Source organism: Oncorhynchus masou, chromosome 5 (genome assembly GCF_036934945.1).
Source record: "Oncorhynchus masou masou isolate Uvic2021 chromosome 5, UVic_Omas_1.1, whole genome shotgun sequence".
Classification (NCBI taxonomy): Eukaryota; Metazoa; Chordata; class Actinopteri; order Salmoniformes; family Salmonidae; genus Oncorhynchus; species Oncorhynchus masou.
The window spans coordinates 25962135-25980796 of NC_088216.1; the positions used below are offsets into that span (position 1 = coordinate 25962135).

Here is an 18662-nt window from a genome sequence, read left to right on the forward strand (position 1 = left end):
AAATACATTTTATTGATAAGGCCTACTGTCCGAATTGGTCAGAATAATGAAGCCTAGGCTAATGAATTTTGAAGTTGTTTTGAATGAATCATTTTGTTGAATTCATGTAAAGAAAGATAAAACATAAAAGTTACTAAATTTAATTTTATTACAATGTAGCAAGTGTAGAGTAAAACTACCATTCAAATAGCTTATCAGCAGAACATAACAAACCTTTCATACATTTTTTAATCACTTGACAAAAGAAAGCTTTACACATTAATGTTCATAACAAATACCAATGAATTTACATTTAAAAAAAGTACAAATAAGTGCAAATAATAATAATCTGATGCTTGTTTTATATGTAACAGACATTTTCTACATTATGTTTCAACAGAAGATTGTGATTCAAACCAACCTAAAAGGACATTTAGTCAGTTGTCTGAACGCTATATAAGCTTTGAAAGCCAGAATGTTGACCCATTTAAGTTCTCATCTTCTGGAACTTCAAGGTCCACATTTGATGTACTGAAGTCGAGACTTCTGAGTGTATGAGATCTACGGTTTGACTCTTCCTTGTGATGATTTTTCAGGCTCCCAGTTCCGTCTGGTACATCCCCTTTGAGATGTTTGGGAAATACAGTGACAAAATATCCTTCTTGATCTTCAGACATTTTGGGGTTTGAACCATGAGTAAAATTTGGCATGGAAGTTCCAATTTCAGACTGTTTTGGACTCCTTTTTGTTCTGCCGGTTTCACCAGCTGGGGCTTTCCTATGATGTTTATTGCCCTTGAGGTCAGTTCTACTCAAATTTAAATCTGGCTGTGAAACCTCTACTCCATACCTTGGGGGTGGGAGTTTAGGAACTGAGGCGTTAATACTGGCAGGACTTGAGTCTATATCAAGGTCTGGTATTCTTGTATGACTACCCAATTTAGAAGTCTTTGATTTGGGCATTTTTAATTTCCTTGTGGGATCATTAAGGTCTGAACCTCTCAGTTCCAAACCAGACGCTTCATACTCAACTTTTGGCAAATCAATATCTGCAATTGGATAACTGGCCCTTCCTTTGACCTTCCTAGACTTCCTATCAGTGTGTGGCAGTGCCACTTCTGTATCTATGTCTTCTGCTTGCACTTTTATATGTGCTCCACCTGGGATATCAGATCTGCGTTTACTATGAGATGCCACTTTGTATTCTGGGCTTCTGGTATCAGCTTTGGGTATGCTCAGGCTGACATCTGGGTGACTAACTTTCAAGTCTGGTGCTTTTAGATTCACTTTAACCTTTGGAGGAGAAATGTCATTTGTTTTCATAAAGTCCATATGTGTACCTGCCCTTAGATTGGGACTTCCAAACTGAGGCAATTTAAAGGATGGCAGTTTGAATTTTTCAGATTGTATAGCAATGTCACTGTCTGGCAAATTGAGATCAGCTTGGGGGCCTTTGACATTACCAGAGGGAACATTTATGTCTAAATCTGGACTACCGATCCCTGTGTTTACTTTCGGGGCTGACAAACTCCGGTCCGGTCCATCGATGTCTCCATCTATTCCAGGATCTGGACCTTTCAAGCCAGAAAGGCCGAATTTGGGCATTTTGAGGTGGGGCATTTTGAATTTCCCAGAGGGTGAATCAATGTTCATATCTGGAGTGTCTACATCTATCTTAGGGGCTTCTAGGTCAACTGTAGGTAGGTCCAGGTGTCGTGAACCAATCCCACCTTTCATCTTTGACAATTTAAAACCTATGTCAGCACTGATGTCATGATCTGGTCTTTTTGGACTAGACAACACAAATTTAGGCATTTTGGGCATTTTGAATGAAGGAGTGTTGATGTCCAAATCAGGGGCTTTGATGCTATCATTTGGCCTCTCTATGGTTGGAACTCTGAATCTACCTGAGGGCATATCTGGAGCATTGAGGTCTAGTTTGGGCCCTCTGATATGACCCTTAGGTAGTCTCAAATCTGGGGGACTGATTCCCCCTTTCAGCTTTGGTGCTGAGAGGTCAATATTGGGTAAATCATAAACTACATTTGGGCCAGATAGTCCGAAATCAGGCATCTTCAAATCAGGCATTTTTAGACCTGTTTTGGGACCTTTCAGGTTAGCGGTGGGTGTATCGATATCAATATCTGGGCCCTCTATGTCTCCATCAATGTCAACATCTGGTCTCTGTAGGCCCCTGAATTTAGGCATTTTAAATTTGGGCATTTTTAATTTCCCAGAAGGTGCATTTATGTCAAGATCTGGGGTATTCATATCTAGTTTAGGGGCTTTGAGGTCAGCATCTGGGAAATTCAGATCTGGGGAACCAATTCCCCCCTTTATCTTTGGGGCTTTGAAATTCAGTTTTGTGGATTTTGGCATTTTACCGGACAGCCCAACTTTGGGCATTTTCCGTTTACCAGAGGGACCGTTAATGTCCAGATCAGGAGCATTCAGATCAACCTTTGGTTTCTTCAATGTTGGTACTTTGACTTTACCTGAGGGCATATTAAAGTTTACATCTGGTGCATTGAGGTCTAATTTGGGGCCTTTGAGGTCTACATGTGGCAGATCCAAATCTGGGGGACTTATTCCCCCTTTAAACTTGGGTGCTGAAAGATTTAAGTCAGGCCCCTTAATTTTTGGTCCAGAGAATCCTAAATCTGGCATCTTGAAAGTTGGCATTTTGAGTTTTCCTGATGGACTGTCAATATCAGTGTCTGGAAGGTTTAGGTCTGCTTTGGGACCCTTAAGTTTGGGAGATGACAAGTTCAGATCTGGTCCCTCTATAGCGCCATTAATGTCAACATCTGGTCCCTTTAGGCCTCTGAATTTAGGCACCTTTAATTTCCCTGAGGGTGCATTGATGTTGAGATCTGGAGCATTCACATCTAGTTTAGGGGCTTTGAGGTCAGCATCTGGTAAATTCAGGTCTGGAAAATCAATTCCCCCCTTCATCTTTGGAGCTTTAAGATTTAATTTGGGAGATTTTGGCATTGTACCAGACAGCCCAAATTTAGGCATCTTGAATTTCCCTGAGGGTGCATTAATGTCGAGATCTGGAGCATTCACATCTCGTTTAGGGGCTTTGAGTTCAGCATCTGGGAAATTCAGGTCTGGAAAATCAATTCCCCCCTTCATCTTTGGAGCTTTAAGATTTAATTTGGGAGATTTTGGCATTGTACCAGACAGCCCAAAATTAGGCATCTTGAATTTCCCTGAGGGTGCATTAATGTCGAGATCTGGAGCATTCACATCTCGTTTAGGGGCTTTGAGTTCAGCATCTGGGAAATTCAGGTCTGGAAAATCAATTCCCCCCTTCATCTTTGGAGCTTTAAGATTTAATTTGGGAGATTTTGGCATTGTACCAGACAGCCCAAATTTAGGCATCTTGAATTTCCCTGAGGGTGCATTGATGTTGAGATCTGGAGCATTCACATCTAGTTTAGGGGCTTTGAGGTCAGTATCTGGTAAATTCAGGTCTGGAAAATCAATTCCCCCCTTCATCTTTGGAGATTTAAGATTTAATTTGGGAGATTTTGGCATTGTACCAGACAGCCCAAATTTAGGCATCCTGAATTTCCCTGAGGGTGCATTGATGTCGAGATCTGGAGCATTCACATCTAGTTTAGGGGCTTTGAGGTCAGCATCTGGTAAATTCAGGTCTGGAAAATCAATTCCCCCCTTCATCTTTGGAGCTTTAAGATTTAATTTGGGAGATTTTGGCATTGTACCAGACAGCCCAAATTTAGGCATCTTGAATTTCCCTGAGGGTGCATTGATGTTGAGATCTGGAGCATTCACATCTAGTTTAGGGGCTTTGAGGTCAGCATCTGGTAAATTCAGGTCTGGAAAATCAATTCCCCCCTTCATCTTTGGAGCTTTAAGATTTAATTTGGGAGATTTTGGCATTGTACCAGACAGCCCAAATTTAGGCATCTTGAATTTCCCTGAGGGTGCATTAATGTCGAGATCTGGAGCATTCACATCTCGTTTAGGGGCTTTGAGTTCAGCATCTGGGAAATTCAGGTCTGGAAAATCAATTCCCCCCTTCATCTTTGGAGCTTTAAGATTTAATTTGGGAGATTTTGGCATTGTACCAGACAGCCCAAATTTAGGCATCTTGAATTTCCCTGAGGGTGCATTGATGTTGAGATCTGGAGCATTCACATCTAGTTTAGGGGCTTTGAGGTCAGCATCTGGTAAATTCAGGTCTGGAAAATCAATTCCCCCCTTCATCTTTGGAGCTTTAAGATTTAATTTGGGAGATTTTGGCATTGTACCAGACAGCCCAAATTTAGGCATCTTGAATTTCCCTGAGGGTGCATTGATGTTGAGATCTGGAGCATTCACATCTAGTTTAGGGGCTTTGAGGTCAGCATCTGGTAAATTCAGGTCTGGAAAATCAATTCCCCCCTTCATCTTTGGAGCTTTAAGATTTAATTTGGGAGATTTTGGCATTGTACCAGACAGCCCAAATTTAGGCATCTTGAATTTCCCTGAGGGTGCATTGATGTTGAGATCTGGAGCATTCACATCTAGTTTAGGGGCTTTGAGGTCAGCATCTGGTAAATTCAGGTCTGGAAAATCAATTCCCCCCTTCATCTTTGGAGCTTTAAGATTTAATTTGGGAGATTTTGGCATTGTACCAGACAGCCCAAATTTAGGCATCTTGAATTTCCCTGAGGGTGCATTGATGTCGAGATCTGGAGCATTCACATCTAGATTAGGGGCTTTGAGGTCAGCATCTGGTAAATTCAGGTCTGGAAAATCAATTCCCCCCTTCATCTTTGGAGCTTTAAGATTTAATTTGGGAGATTTTGGCACTGTACCAGACAGCCCAAATTTAGGCATATTGAATTTCCCTGAGGGTGCATTGATGTCGAGATCTGGAGCATTCACATCTAGTTTAGGGGCTTTGAGGTCAGCATCTGGTAAATTCAGGTCTGGAAAATCAATTCCCCCCTTCATCTTTGGAGCTTTAAGATTTAATTTGGGAGATTTTGGCATTGTACCAGACAGCCCAAATTTAGGCATCTTGAATTTCCCTGAGGGTGCATTGATGTCGAGATCTGGAGCATTCACATCTAGTTTAGGGGCTTTGAGGTCAGCATCTGGGAAATTCAGGTCTGGAAAATCAATTCCCCCCTTCATCTTTGGAGCTTTAAGATTTAATTTGGGAGATTTTGGCATTGTACCAGGCAGCCCAAATTTAGGCATCTTGAATTTCCCTGAGGGTGCATTGATGTCGAGATCTGGAGCATTCACATCTAGTTTAGGGGCTTTGAGGTCAGCATCTGGTAAATTCAGGTCTGGAAAATCAATTCCCCCCTTCATCTTTGGAGCTTTAAGATTTAATTTGGGAGATTTTGGCATTGTACCAGACAGCCCAAATTTAGGCATCTTGAATTTCCCTGAGGGTGCATTGATGTCGAGATCTGGAGCATTCACATCTAGTTTAGGGGCTTTGAGGTCAGCATCTGGTAAATTCAGGTCTGGAAAATCAATTCCCCCCTTCATCTTTGGAGCTTTAAGATTTAATTTGGGAGATTTTGGCATTGTACCAGACAGCCCAAATTTAGGCATCTTGAATTTCCCTGAGGGTGCATTGATGTCGAGATCTGGAGCATTCACGTCTAGTTTAGGGGCTTTGAGGTCAGCATCTGGGAAATTCAGGTCTGGAAAATCAATTCCCCTCTTCATCTTTGGAGCTTTAAGATTTAATTTGGGAGATTTTGACATTTTACCAGACAGCCCAAATTTGGGCATTTTCAGTTTACCAGAGGGGCCGTTAATGTCCAGATCAAGAGCATTCAGATCAACCTTTGGTTTCTTCAATGTAGGTACATTGACTTTACTTGAGGGCATATTAAAGTTTACATCTGGTTTATTGAGGTCTAATTTGGGGCCTTTGAGGTCTCCATCTGGCAGATCCAATTCTGGGGGACTAATTCCCCCTTTAAACTTGGGGGCTGAAAGATCCAAGTCTGGATTCTTTACCTCAAAGTCAGGCCCCCATACATCTGGCCCTGAGAAATCAAAGTTTGGCACCTTTAGACTTGGCATCTTTAATTTTCCAGATGGGCTACCAACATCCAAGTCTGGTCGTTTTAATTTGGAGGATAATAAGCTCAGATCTGGTCCATCCAAGTCTCCATCAATGCCAACCTCAGGCCCTTTAGGGCCCGAAAGGGCAAATTTAGGCATCTTAAACTTTGGCATTTTGAATTTTTCTGAGGGTGCATCAATGTCAATATCTGGAGTGTTTATTTCTAATTTAGGTGCTTTCAGGTTGACTTTGGGTAAATTCAAGTCAGGCGCATCAAGCCCACCTTTTATCTTGGGAGCTTTGAGACTTAGCTTTGGTGTTTTTACATCAGCATCAATGCCCAGATCTGGTCTTTTTGGGCCAGATAACCCAAATTTGGGCATCTTCAGTTTACCGGAGGAGGCATCCACATTGAAATCAGGTGCTTTGAATTCTGCATGTGGTTCCTGTAGTTTGAATTTACCTGAGGGTATATCAATATCTGGAGTACTGAGGTCAGGCAGACGGACGTCTAATGGACACATCTCAGCCGCTGAGAGGTCCAGGTCTGGAGTCCGAACTCTTGGTCCAGATATATTAAAGTCAGGCATACCAAGACTTAGTGTTTTGATCTTCCCAGATGGGATACCAATGTCTGCATCTGGTAACTCTACATCTATTTTGGAACCTTTAAGGTCTACTGAAGGTAAATCTAGATCAGGGTCATTCAGGTCAGGAGCACCAATCAAAGAGGTTTTAAGATGCATGTTTGGTGTCTTTAAAACTGCATCAATGTCTAAATCTGGTCCTTTTGGTACTGTGTGAGAGAGCCTAACCTTAGGCAATTCAAAATAACCAGAGGGATCATCCACATCAAGGTTGGGGGTTTTCAGTTTCTTGGAGGACCAGACTCTGATTTTATTTGATGGCATATTCATTATGCTGACATCTGGGGCTTGCAGATCTAGATTAGGACTTTTGAGATTAACATCTGGTGTTTGTAGGTCTCTTTGGGGACCTTTAAAATGAACTCCAAGCATATCTTTATCTGGGATCCTCATATTTGGTGTATCAACCTCAAGGCTGGGTACATTTACTCTGGGTCCAGAGAGACCCAAGTCAGGTATCTTAAATTTGGGCATTTTAACATGTTTGCCTCTTTCAATATCAAACTTTGGGGCATTGATATTTAAAGTAGGTCCAGGGACAACCTCCTCTTGTAGATTTAGCTCTGCTTCCAGGACTTTGATATCTCCTACAACTTTGGGAAGTGGATCTATAACTTTCAGGTCAAGATCAGGGCATTTGAGGTCAACTTCGGGCAAAGACATATCAAATTCTAGAACATCGATAGCATCTATATCAGTTTCAAGATTTGGCCTTTCCAGGTTAACTAATGGAGCATCAATGTTTAGTGACCCATTCAAATGAGGCAGGGTGAGATCTGATGTACTAATGTTGGCATTAGGCAATGAAAGTTCTCCACCGCGAGCATCAGGTACCGCGTCTTTGACATCAAGTTTAGGCACCTTTAACTTTGGAGCAGAGAATTTGAGGTCTCGAGACTCTAGGTAGGTAGGAGCATCTACTTTGGGTGTCTCCACAACTGGGTAATCCGTGGTGAGGACAGGGAGTTTGAGGTCACCTTTCACTTTAGGCTTGTCCCAGAGAGATCCCAGTCCCTTGCCCTGTCTATTATAGGAGCCTCTTTCCCCAGCACCTGCAGGTTGTCCAGGGCTGTCATCCGTCATGAACCTATTTATTTTGGCATTGTAGAGTCTATTATATGAATCCTTCAGCATCTGTGAAGAGAAACCAATCCTTAAAGGGACAGTTCAAGATGTTGGCAATGAAGCCCTTTTATCAACCTCCCCAGAGTCAGATGAACTCGTGGATACCATTTTTATGTTTTTGCTTCCAGTATGAAGGAAGTTGGAGGTAGTTTTACTGGGCCAATGCTAACTAGCATTACGGCAATGACTGGAAATTCTACAGGAACAGCTAGCATGCTAGCTTTCAGTCATTGCGCTAATGCTAGTTAGCAACTTCCTTCAAACTACATGCAGAGACATAAAAATGGTATCCACAAGGTTATCTGACTCTGGGGAAGTAAATAAAGGGCTTCATTGCCAACATCTCAAACTGACCCTTTACCCTTTAACAAACAACATATTTTATCCAGCAACCTTCTGAAATAATTTCCCCCCTACTTATTCTATTTACTAACTATATTCCACAAACCTCCTCTGGTGCTTTGATGCTGTCCAAGGTCCCCATACTCTTGCTCAAATCATTTTTTGTCAGAACTTGAACCTTCTCATCAAATCCATTATCATCCATCAGCTTCAGTATTTTCAACACATCGTCTTTTGAAAGTTGGTCAAAGTTGATCGTGGCACCCACAATTTCATCTCCTGAAAAAATAAACATCTTCACTGTTACACATCTTCACTGTTTTACTGTTCCACAAAATTCAGACAACAATCCAAAATATGAAATTTTACATTTTCTCAAAGAAATGTAAGTACCGCAACATAAAGTGTATACATTAAATAAGAGACTCATACCTTCTTTGAGCCCGTGATTGCCAGAAGAGCCACCGATAATGCTGGAGATGACCAATCCTCCTTTTTCTGATTCCTCCAGCATCAGCCCCTCAGACAGGCTCCTTCTCCTCCGGTGACCAGGCTAAAAGCAGATATACAAAGGTAGGTGGGTAGCATCAGCATTGGTCATGTTTCAATAACCCAAACATCAAGTAGAATTTCAACAATAAACTTAAAAATATTATTTACAATAGTTTTTTTAAATAGATTTTTAAAATAGAATTCACTTCCAGAAAGCAATGTTGGGGCATAGGTGTTTTTCAAAAAGTACATTTCCTGTTGCTTAGCTTATTGTGTTGGAATATGCTTGTTATTACCATCATCATGGCTAATGGATAAATGATCTCACATACCATGATCCTTCTGATGTTTTCACAGCAGCCATTAAGAAATCAATTAAAAATAAATGTTGCTTGGTTTCATTCTATAATTATCAAATCATATAGGCCTAAATATTGCAGCATACTTTCATAGCCTTCAAGAGTATCAAATGCAAAAAAAGGTAATATTTCCACTCCAGAATAAAAACTACAAACAAATACAATAATGGCACAGCTCATTTTACCATAAAGACCAAAATCAGCTGAAACCACAACTAAAGAGGGGCTATGGAGAGGTAGTCTGTTTACATAAGCAAATAGGTACATGGTTGACACCCAGGTAGCTGCACCTTTGAGGTATTTGAGGTGTGGCCTTGGGAGATGGAGGGAACAACAGGAACAAGATTGTCCATGGAAATAGAGACAAGTTCACTATAGTTGGGTGTACACTCAGAAGTGACCACACCCACCACTTTCTATTATGAAAAGCTTGCTGGGCTGGGGCTCAAATGAAGTTATTTGTAAACAGTATAAGTTGTGTAAGTGATTTGTGTCACATGCTTAGAGACACTGCTGCTCTATGAGCAATACATTGTATGCTTTGCTACCGATTCCACAACGATCACAATAATCATAATTTACTTAATCATCATCAAATACCTCCAAAATATGAATATGTAAAAATATGAATCACTCAGATATACTAAACTACACTGAGTATACCAAACATTAGGAACACCTAATGCACTCCCATTTTGCCATCAGAACAGCCTCAATTGTTTGGAGCATGGACTCTACAAGGTGTCGAAAGTGTTCCACAGGGATGCTGACCCATGTTGACTCCAATGCTTCCCACGGTTGTGTCAAGTTGGCTGGATCTTACTTTTTGATTAGGTATTTTCTTAAAACTGCAATGTTGTTTAAGGACTTGTAAGTAAGCATTCCACTGTAAGGTCTACCTACACCTGTTGTATTTGGCGCGTGTGACAAATACAATTTGATTTGAGTTGTTCTTGACACAAATCAGTGCGCCTGGCACCTACTACCGTAGCCCGTTCAATGGCACTTAAATGTTTTGTCTTGACCATTCACCGTCCGAATGGCACACATACATGTCTCAATTGTCTCAAGGTTGAAAAATTATTCTTTAACCTGTCTCCTTCCCTTCATCTACGCTGATTGACGTGGATTTACCAAGTGACATCAATAAGGGATCATAGCTTTCAGCCAGATTCACCTGGTCAGCAATGTTCCCTCTAGACTGGCTGCGAATGTTTATTGAATTGTTTTATTTCTGCCTTTTCTATTCCAGACATTCTGAAATTCACAAAAGCATCCCATGTATGTAACTTTAGTCTTTCACTTTTCAATGCTGCGCAGCTCCCTCGGGAGAAATATCAGCCCACGGAGAGACGTTCTCGAGCAGTGGACATCAACTGGTTGATCGATTTTTATATTTGTCTCGGGCTGTTGACGGTAGGTGCACCCGATTCCGCTGCCTGGCGCACTTGGCAGGAGAACTGTTGCGATTTTGAACCATTTAATGTGTCTGGAGGTACAACTCTACCTTCCCAACGGGCCCGGAGACTCTGTGTTCTATATATCTACCACTGGCCAATCCGAGGGCTCAGATGACCAAGTCTGCAATAACGTAGCAGGCATAAAAGAAAACTACAGCAAAGTTGAAACTGTCAGATTTCAAAACGTTTTAAACCATGAGAGACTGTCAATTAATTTTTATGAGTGTGTTCATGTTTAAGTTCTTACTCAGCACTGTCAAGGCTTTGTATTCAACACTTTTATAAACCATAAAATGTACATTCTTCCTATTTCCACTCAGCTTTAAAACAAGCACTGCAGTAATAATGAAGGAGCACTGGTGTAAAGTACTGAAGCAAAAATACTTGAAATGACTACTTAAGTAGTTTCTTTGAGGTATCTCTACTTTACTTTACTATTTATATTTTTTGACAACTTTCACTTTCACTTCACTACATTCCTAAAGAAAATTATGTATTTTTTACTCCATACATTTCCCTGACACCCAAAAGTACTCATTACATTTTGAATACCTAGCAGGACAGGAAAATGGTCTAATTCACACACTTATCAAGAAAACATCCCTGGTCATCTCTACTGCCTCTGATCTGGCAGACTCACTAAAAACATGCTTCGTTTGTAAATTATATCTGAGTGTTGGAGCGTGGCCCTGGATATCCGTAACATAAGGAATTTGAAATGATTTATACTTTTACTTTTGATACTTAAGTATATTTTAGCAATTACATTTACTTTTGATACTTAAGTATATTTAAATACTTTTAGACTTTTACTCAAGTAGTATTTTAGTGGCTGACTTTTACTTTTACTTGAATAATTTTTTATTCAGGTATCATTACTTTTGTTCAAGTATAACAATTGGGTACTTTTTCCACCACTGTGAATGAGTAGGAAAGTGTATCGATAGGCTTGCATTGTTGTTATTATTAGCAGCTTGGATCTTTTTTAATATCGAAGAATATTTAACTTACTCTGTTCATAGGAGAAACAACATGAATTTGTGCATGTGGCAGAAATAATGCGGTGGTACTCGAATTTTGCCATCATCTGGAAGACGGTGACCCTTTGTGGTCAGTGTCAGTGGTGGAAAGGGAGAGAGGAGGGATGTAATCAGAGCTGTAGTAGGCCTATATGCAAATATACCATTGCCATATATGGATCTGTGCCATTTACTTTGAGCTGGACTGTGTTTACAGCATGAGCGGTCTTGAGTGGATGTGCTTGTTTTGGGATCAAAGCAAGAGCTGCATGTAGCCATGTGTGCACATTTGTTCATTTCCTTTGCTACTTAGTGAGTTATTAGCCCAGTTATGGATCATTTGCAGGCAACAATAGGGGAGTGCTTGCTTCTTTACAAGAGCACAAAAATGTGCATTTTTAGACATTTTTGAAAAGCCAGTCAGGTAAAGAGATTTGTTTTTGTCTTAAAGGGGGAATGTTGTATTTTGAGATAGGCTTTAATAAGCTCAGTAGCAAATAGGCAGAGGGTAGCATCATTTGTCTGGTATGGAAATAATCCTGCATTTTAGTTTGTAAATTGATTTCTTGCATCAAACAACACAACAACATTTTCAGTCCACTCCCTTGTCTGAAGGACAAGTGGATAAACAGGTTGATGTCAAGCCCTGAATGTTGTTTTCAAAAGTCTCATGGAATGTTGGCCGACATTGAACACCACACATCGGCTGCTACTGTAGGCTGAATGATAAAACATCTATTTTCATGTTAAAATGTTACGGGATGGAGTTCTCCATTGTTTTTGATGGCAGGTTACTCTGGTAGCAGTGGAGGCTCGTCAGAGGAGGAAAGAGAGGCCCATCCTCAGTGAGTTTCATGAAATAAACACATTATAAAACTATATTAAATACAGTGCCTTGCGAAAGTATTCGGCCCCCTTGAACTTTGCGACCTTTTGCCACATTTCAGGCTTCAAACATAAAGATATAAAACTGTATTTTTTTGTGAAGAATCAACAACAAGTGGGACACAATCATGAAGTGGAACGACATTTATTGGATATTTCAAACTTTTTTAACAAATCAAAAACTGAAAAATTGGGCGTGCAAAATTATTCAGCCCCCTTAAGTTAATACTTTGTAGCGCCACCTTTTGCTGCGATTACAGCTGTAAGTCGCTTGGGGTATGTCTCTATCAGTGTTGCACATCGAGAGACTGACATTTTTTCCCATTCCTCCTTGCAAAACAGCTCGAGCTCAGTGAGGTTGAATGGAGAGCATTTGTGAACAGCAGTTTTCAGTTCTTTCAACAGATTCTCGATTGGATTCAGGTCTGGACTTTGACTTGGCCATTCTAACACCTGGATATGTTTATTTTTGAACCATTCCATTGTAGATTTTGCTTTATGTTTTGGATCATTGTCTTGTTGGAAGACAAATCTCCGTCCCAGTCTCAGGTCTTTTGCAGACTCCATCAGGTTTTCTTCCAGAATGGTCCTGTATTTGGCTCCATCCATCTTCCCATCAATTTTAACCATCTTCCCTGTCCCTGCTGAAGAAAAGCAGGCCCAAACCATGATGCTGCCACCACCATGTTTGACAGTGGGGATGGTGTGTTCAAGGTGATGAGCTGTGTTGCTTTTACGCCAAACATAACGTTTTGCATTGTTGCCAAAAAGTTCAATTTTGGTTTCATCTGACCAGAGCACCTTCTTCCACATGTTTGGTGTGTCTCCCAGGTGGCTTGTGGCAAACTTTAAACAACACTTTTTATGGATATCTTTAAGAAATGGCTTTCTTCTTGCCACTCTTCCATAAAGGCCAGATTTGTGCAATATACGACTGATTGTTGTCCTATGGACAGAGTCTCCCACCTCAGCTGTAGATCTCTGCAGTTCATCCAGAGTGATCATGGGCCTCTTGGCTGCATCTCTGATCAGTCTTCTCCTTGTATGAGCTGAAAGTTTAGAGGGACGGCCAGGTCTTGGTAGATTTGCAGTGGTCTGAAACTCCTTCAATTTCAATTTTATCGCTTGCATAGTGCTCCTTGGGATGTTTAAAGCTTGGGAAATCTTTTTGTATCCAAATCCGGCTTTAAACTTCTTCACAACAGTATCTCGGACGTGCCTGGTGTGTTCCTTGTTCTTCATGATGCTCTCTGCGCTTTTAACGGAACTCTGAGACTATCACAGTGCAGGTGCATTTATACAGAGACTTGATTACACACAGGTGGATTGTATTTATCATCATTAGTCATTTAGGTCAACATTGGATCATTCAGAGATCCTCACTGAACTTCTGGAGAGAGTTTGCTGCACTGAAAGTAAAGGGGCTGAATAATTTTGCACGCCCAATTTTTCAGTTTTTGATTTGTTAAAAAAGTTTGAAATATCCAATAAATGCCGTTCCACTTCATGATTGTGTCCCACTTGTTGTTGATTCTTCACAAAAAAATACAGTTTTATATCTTTATGTTTGAAGCCTGAAATGTGGCAAAAGGTCGCAAAGTTCAAGGGGGCCGAATACTTTCGCAAGGCACTGTATAATCACATCACCAAATAATTAATTAAAACACATTATTTGGAAATGAAGGTCTACAGTAGCCTCATCAGCACTCTGTAGGGTACCACCATGGTGTAGCCGGAGGACAGCTACCTTCCATTCTCTTCTGGATACATTGACTTCAATGTAAAACCTAGGAGGTTCATGTTTCCCTCCCCATTCCATAGGCTTAAACAGGAATTATGACAACTTCCGGAGGACGTCGTTCAACCTATCAGAGCTCTTGCAGCCCAAACTGACATGTTGTTCACCCAATTAAAGGTTCTAGCACTGCAGTGCATAAAATGTTGTGAGTAGTTGACTCCGACAGAGAAAGACAATATTTGAACAGTTCTGAAGAAATGTATTTCTTCCAAAATGAAGGAGAAGTAAGAGAGAGATAGAGAGATTTCGTATTTTTTTCCACTTTCAGTTTCACCGACTTAGCTAGCAAATGCAGCTAGCTAGTTTAGCCTACTCAAACACCCTGCTCAAACAGAGGGATGCTATGTTAAATAGCTACTGTGGCTATGACTATCCAACACAACATTGGAACTCTTCCAAGTCAAGGTAAGCTTTTGTTTTAACTAATTTATTACCACCGGGGACTGCCGGTGTAAGTGCTAAACTGCTTACTTACTGCACACTGTAACGTTACTTCATGATCCTAGTGGGTTTACTAACACGTTAGTTCCTTTAGCTATGCTGACTATGACGTTACTTTAGCTAATATGGTGACAACGATGTAGGCTGTGTGTAGCGGGTATGATATGGTTTGGCATTGAAAGATTTTTTTTGCCTGGTCACATACAGCTGTGTTGTGCATTGAAGTCCATAAGCGAAGGGAAACAGTGAGAGCAGGAGAGCGCATAGATGCGAGAAGGAATACAACAAGGCTGCTACGAAAGTGAACTGTGTTTTAGCATGATCAGGGGTGTATTCGTTCTGCAGATTCTGTTGAAAAATGTTTATTAAACAGAAGCAAACGGATCAAAACGGGAATAAACATACCTACATTTGTCCAATAGAAACTCTCGTATGCAAGTGTTGGACTAATGATTACACTGTATATCAGCTAGAAGCAGGCAAGTAGTGTGCAAGGCAGTATTAAATGTGTCACTGTGTGTTCATGTGTCACTGTCTGTCATCTAACATTTTTCTCTCGACCTGTGTGCACCTACGTTGTAAACGTTCGTTCAATAGGCTAGGTTGTAGCAACCTCATGATGGGTATAGGGAGTATCATGTAGTAGCCTAAATCTATCGCAGTTACAATGAACTGGGTGAATGGAATATGAATGACAGTCATCCAATATGCTGTAATAGAAATAAGACTTACTCATGAAAAAATAATAATCCTCCCTCATCTTAAATGGCACTGACTGGTAGCCCACATTATGATCAAATAGCCTCAGTAGCCTACTTGGCCACTTGGCCACTTAAAGCAGGAACAGCCTCAGTGTTCACAGTAAATGCACACTGGAGGTTGCACGGAAATGTCACAATGCTGAAATTTGCTCAGTGTTGCAAAAGGTTCCTGGTTCCTGAGTTAATTAAGCAATTAACATACCATCATGTATAAAACAAAAGCTGGGCAAGCCATTATTTTGGCTACCATGGCTATTCTTCCATTTTGGCTACTATGGCTAGGATGAAAATGCCCTAATTCACAGGGCCCGAGTGGTCACTAAATGGTTTGATGAGCATGAAAACGATGTAAACCAAATGCCATGGCAGTCTCAGTCACCAGATCTCAACCCAATGGAACACTTATGGGAGATTCTGGAGTGGCACCTGAGACAACGTTTTACAACACTATCAACAAAACATCAAATGACAGACTTTCTTGAGGAAGAGTGGTGCCTCATCCCTCCATTAGAGTCCCAGCAGACACTTGTAGAATCTATGCCAGGGTGCATTGAAGCTGATGTGGCTCGTGGCGGCCCAACGCCCTATTAAGACACTTTATGTTGGTGTTTCCTGTATTTTGGCAGTTCCCTGTATATGCACTCAAAGAAGAGTGGACTGACAGTAAGCTAAAAGCTGCAATCATACTTTATGAAACATGACAATAACTCTGTTAAAATAATTCCCATTATTTGACTTTCATTCACATTGTGCCGAGCTGTAAGAGATTAGAGGCTGACTGAGATTTTCTCCAAGTCTAAAGTTGTATTTTATGGGCTCTCTTTTGACTCAAGACAAACTGTATGCATGTGAATATTTAACTTTTAATATGTACTGTACATACTACTGTACAAAAATATGCCAATTCAGAGTGTCTCTTCAAAGTCTATGGCTTCTCCTACTCTATATGCATTCTTAATATTTTTTTTTTCAGGTAAAAAATGTTTCACATCAGCATATTAAAACATGATCCATGCCAATAGTTACTGACATTTGCATTACAAACCTGCACATACTGTTGCAAACTTGACACTCATCCAGCTACTACAACGATTACATCATTGTGGACTTATTAAACAAAGCAATAGTACTTGGCACCCTATAGTCTTTGACAACTCTTACCTTAGGCTCCATTGGGCAATTTTGACTGGGTTTGCTCTTGTTATTCAGCCATTGAAGAGTTTAACCGCCAATGTGAGAGAGTTGCGACACAGTGTTATCGGTTTCTGCCGTTTACTCCTGTAGGACTGCCTACCCCGTGCCTCAGTCAGCGAAAGCATACTCTCCGCTAAAGCAGACAAACGGGTTCCACATTTGGCATGTCTTTCCAGCTGCACACCGTCACACATCCTCCCCAGTCCAGGTAGGCACAGTGATCACTGAAACCTGGAGTCTCAAGACTGGAACTGTGAGATAGAGGGGGGAAAACAAACAGAGCATTCTCCACGACAAGACAGGTGGAAAACAAATGGTCTGGTAATAGAAAAGAAAATGCAGAGGTGTGCCAAAAAGTTGTCTTGTTTCAAGGGAGGGGCAACTAGGCGTTCATTCATGACTCATGGTAAGACACAACAATGAAGAGGTGGCATGATCTTGTGATTAGATTTGATTTATGAGACATAACATTCTTACTACCGGTATGTAACCATACCTTTAAGGTGGGGCTCCTCCTCCTTCCAATTATCGTTAATGACAATTATGTAATCGTACTGACATTCTGATCAACCCAAACTCAAAACTATAACATGGGATGTGTAAAACAGAAATATAACTAATGACTAATTATGACGATTATCATAATGAACTTCAAGCAAACTCAATAAATAAAAACAGTGACAAGACGTGTAAAACCAGTAAAGCCATTTTATTTTGAACATGTTACACCTTCATATTACTGTACATGAGAGTACTGACCTCAAGTGAAAACGCTGTATGTTATGGCGATTCTCCCTGAGATGTTCTCTCTTACAGTGTATTACAAACATTCTCAAATGACTGATATACAGTAGTTCTACTACAGAATGGCTTGAAATCATCAGATGTAACAATATTGTGAAGAGCTTCCAAACAAATGTTCTCTGTGTGAATGGTAAACAAATAGAAAAAGAGTAACTTTAAAATGTCTTTATTTATCACAAAGTATATTCGTCTGTAACACGTCCATACAGAAAACAGTGTATAAACATGCATTTTATCTATGTGAAGAATGTCCATTATTGTGCACTCTGTCTAGCTATAAAGGTCATACTGCCAACAGACCAGGTGCAAGAGGAATCTCAGACATTCATAAATAATTGACGATGCTGCAAAGTGAATGACTGTCTTACTCTAGGAAGACAACTTCTCAGTCAAAATCCATTATAGCTCTATAAATTACTCCCTTCAATACAAAAGCAATTAAAGTGCTTATTCCATGTTCCTTCATTACCTCTGTGCTACTGACACATCAGTTCTTTTGCACCACATTAATGTGTTTCCTGAATAAAAAGCAGAGAAATTCCACAATGCCCAGGTTAGAAAATGAACCCGGCTTCCTAAAATGTAGTAAAATAATAATCTCGCTTGGGTTGGACTATTCAGACCTTGCTCTCTGAGGTGAAATGTCAGTCGGTGGACCCCAAGGCAGAGGTCTCAGCCCATAACCACATACAGTATCTAGGATCAGATTTCCCTACATGCAATCCTGACCTTAACGACCATGGGGATTAGAAAAATAGTACCCTGGACCAGTAATTATTATACGGCCAACTTCTATCACCTCCATTGGATGGATGGTTGGTTGGTCCACCTGTGGGGAAACAGAGTGATATCCCCATTGACATTTCCCATTGTCATTAGTCCTCTACTAAGCTATATGTAATTGTTTTAAGAAGGTCATACCAAGGATCATTTAAATATTTGATTTAGAATTTTAAGACCCTTAAAGTATCAAAAAATATTTTGTCAGAGAAAGAAAAGATTATGTTTAATACTGTTTATGCATCAAATAGCTATGATGAGTGCTCTGTAATCTGTGTCTGTGGGACTGAGTTGGGCCTCTGGGGCTTTAGCTGACAATTGACCAACAGCTGGCATTCCATAGATAAGCTGTGGTGTGTGTGAACCCGAAATAGAGATGGCCTGGAAGAGTAGAACAATCCCTTATTGTGTCTAATCATGACCACAGGAAGGAACCCAGGATGGGTTGGAACCAGCCATGACTAAGCATTGTTGGGTCTCCTATATAAGATCTCTTTTGTGTCATTAAAGGTTAAGCTCTCGGTAACACAC

At 40.5% G+C, this 18662-nt stretch overlaps 1 protein-coding gene across 1 annotated transcript; it reads right to left on the minus strand.

Annotated features, from left to right (window-relative positions):
* Nucleotides 1–123: 123 nt before the first annotated feature.
* si:ch211-69b7.6 (neuroblast differentiation-associated protein AHNAK) lies at nt 124–16875 on the minus strand. The gene is made up of 4 exons (XM_064964115.1): nt 16515–16875; nt 8571–8691; nt 8245–8417; nt 124–7805 (listed from the first exon to the last, which is right to left on the minus strand). Exons 1-4 carry the CDS (start codon nt 16524–16526, stop codon nt 432–434), a joined length of 7680 nt encoding a protein of 2559 aa, XP_064820187.1. The 5' UTR covers nt 16527–16875; the 3' UTR covers nt 124–431.
* Between the last annotated feature and the right edge of the window lie 1787 nt (nt 16876–18662).

What these genes read in the sequence shown, in the direction of transcription:
- si:ch211-69b7.6 (XM_064964115.1), bottom strand. An exon ending in CAATCACGGGCTCAAAGAAG is followed by an intron (nt 8,418 to 8,570) that starts GTATGAGTCTCT and finishes TTATTTTTTCAG; the next exon opens with GAGATGAAATTGTGGGTGCC. An exon ending in GCATCAAAGCACCAGAGGAG is followed by an intron (nt 7,806 to 8,244) that starts GTTTGTGGAATA and finishes TTCTCTTCACAG; the next exon opens with ATGCTGAAGGATTCATATAA.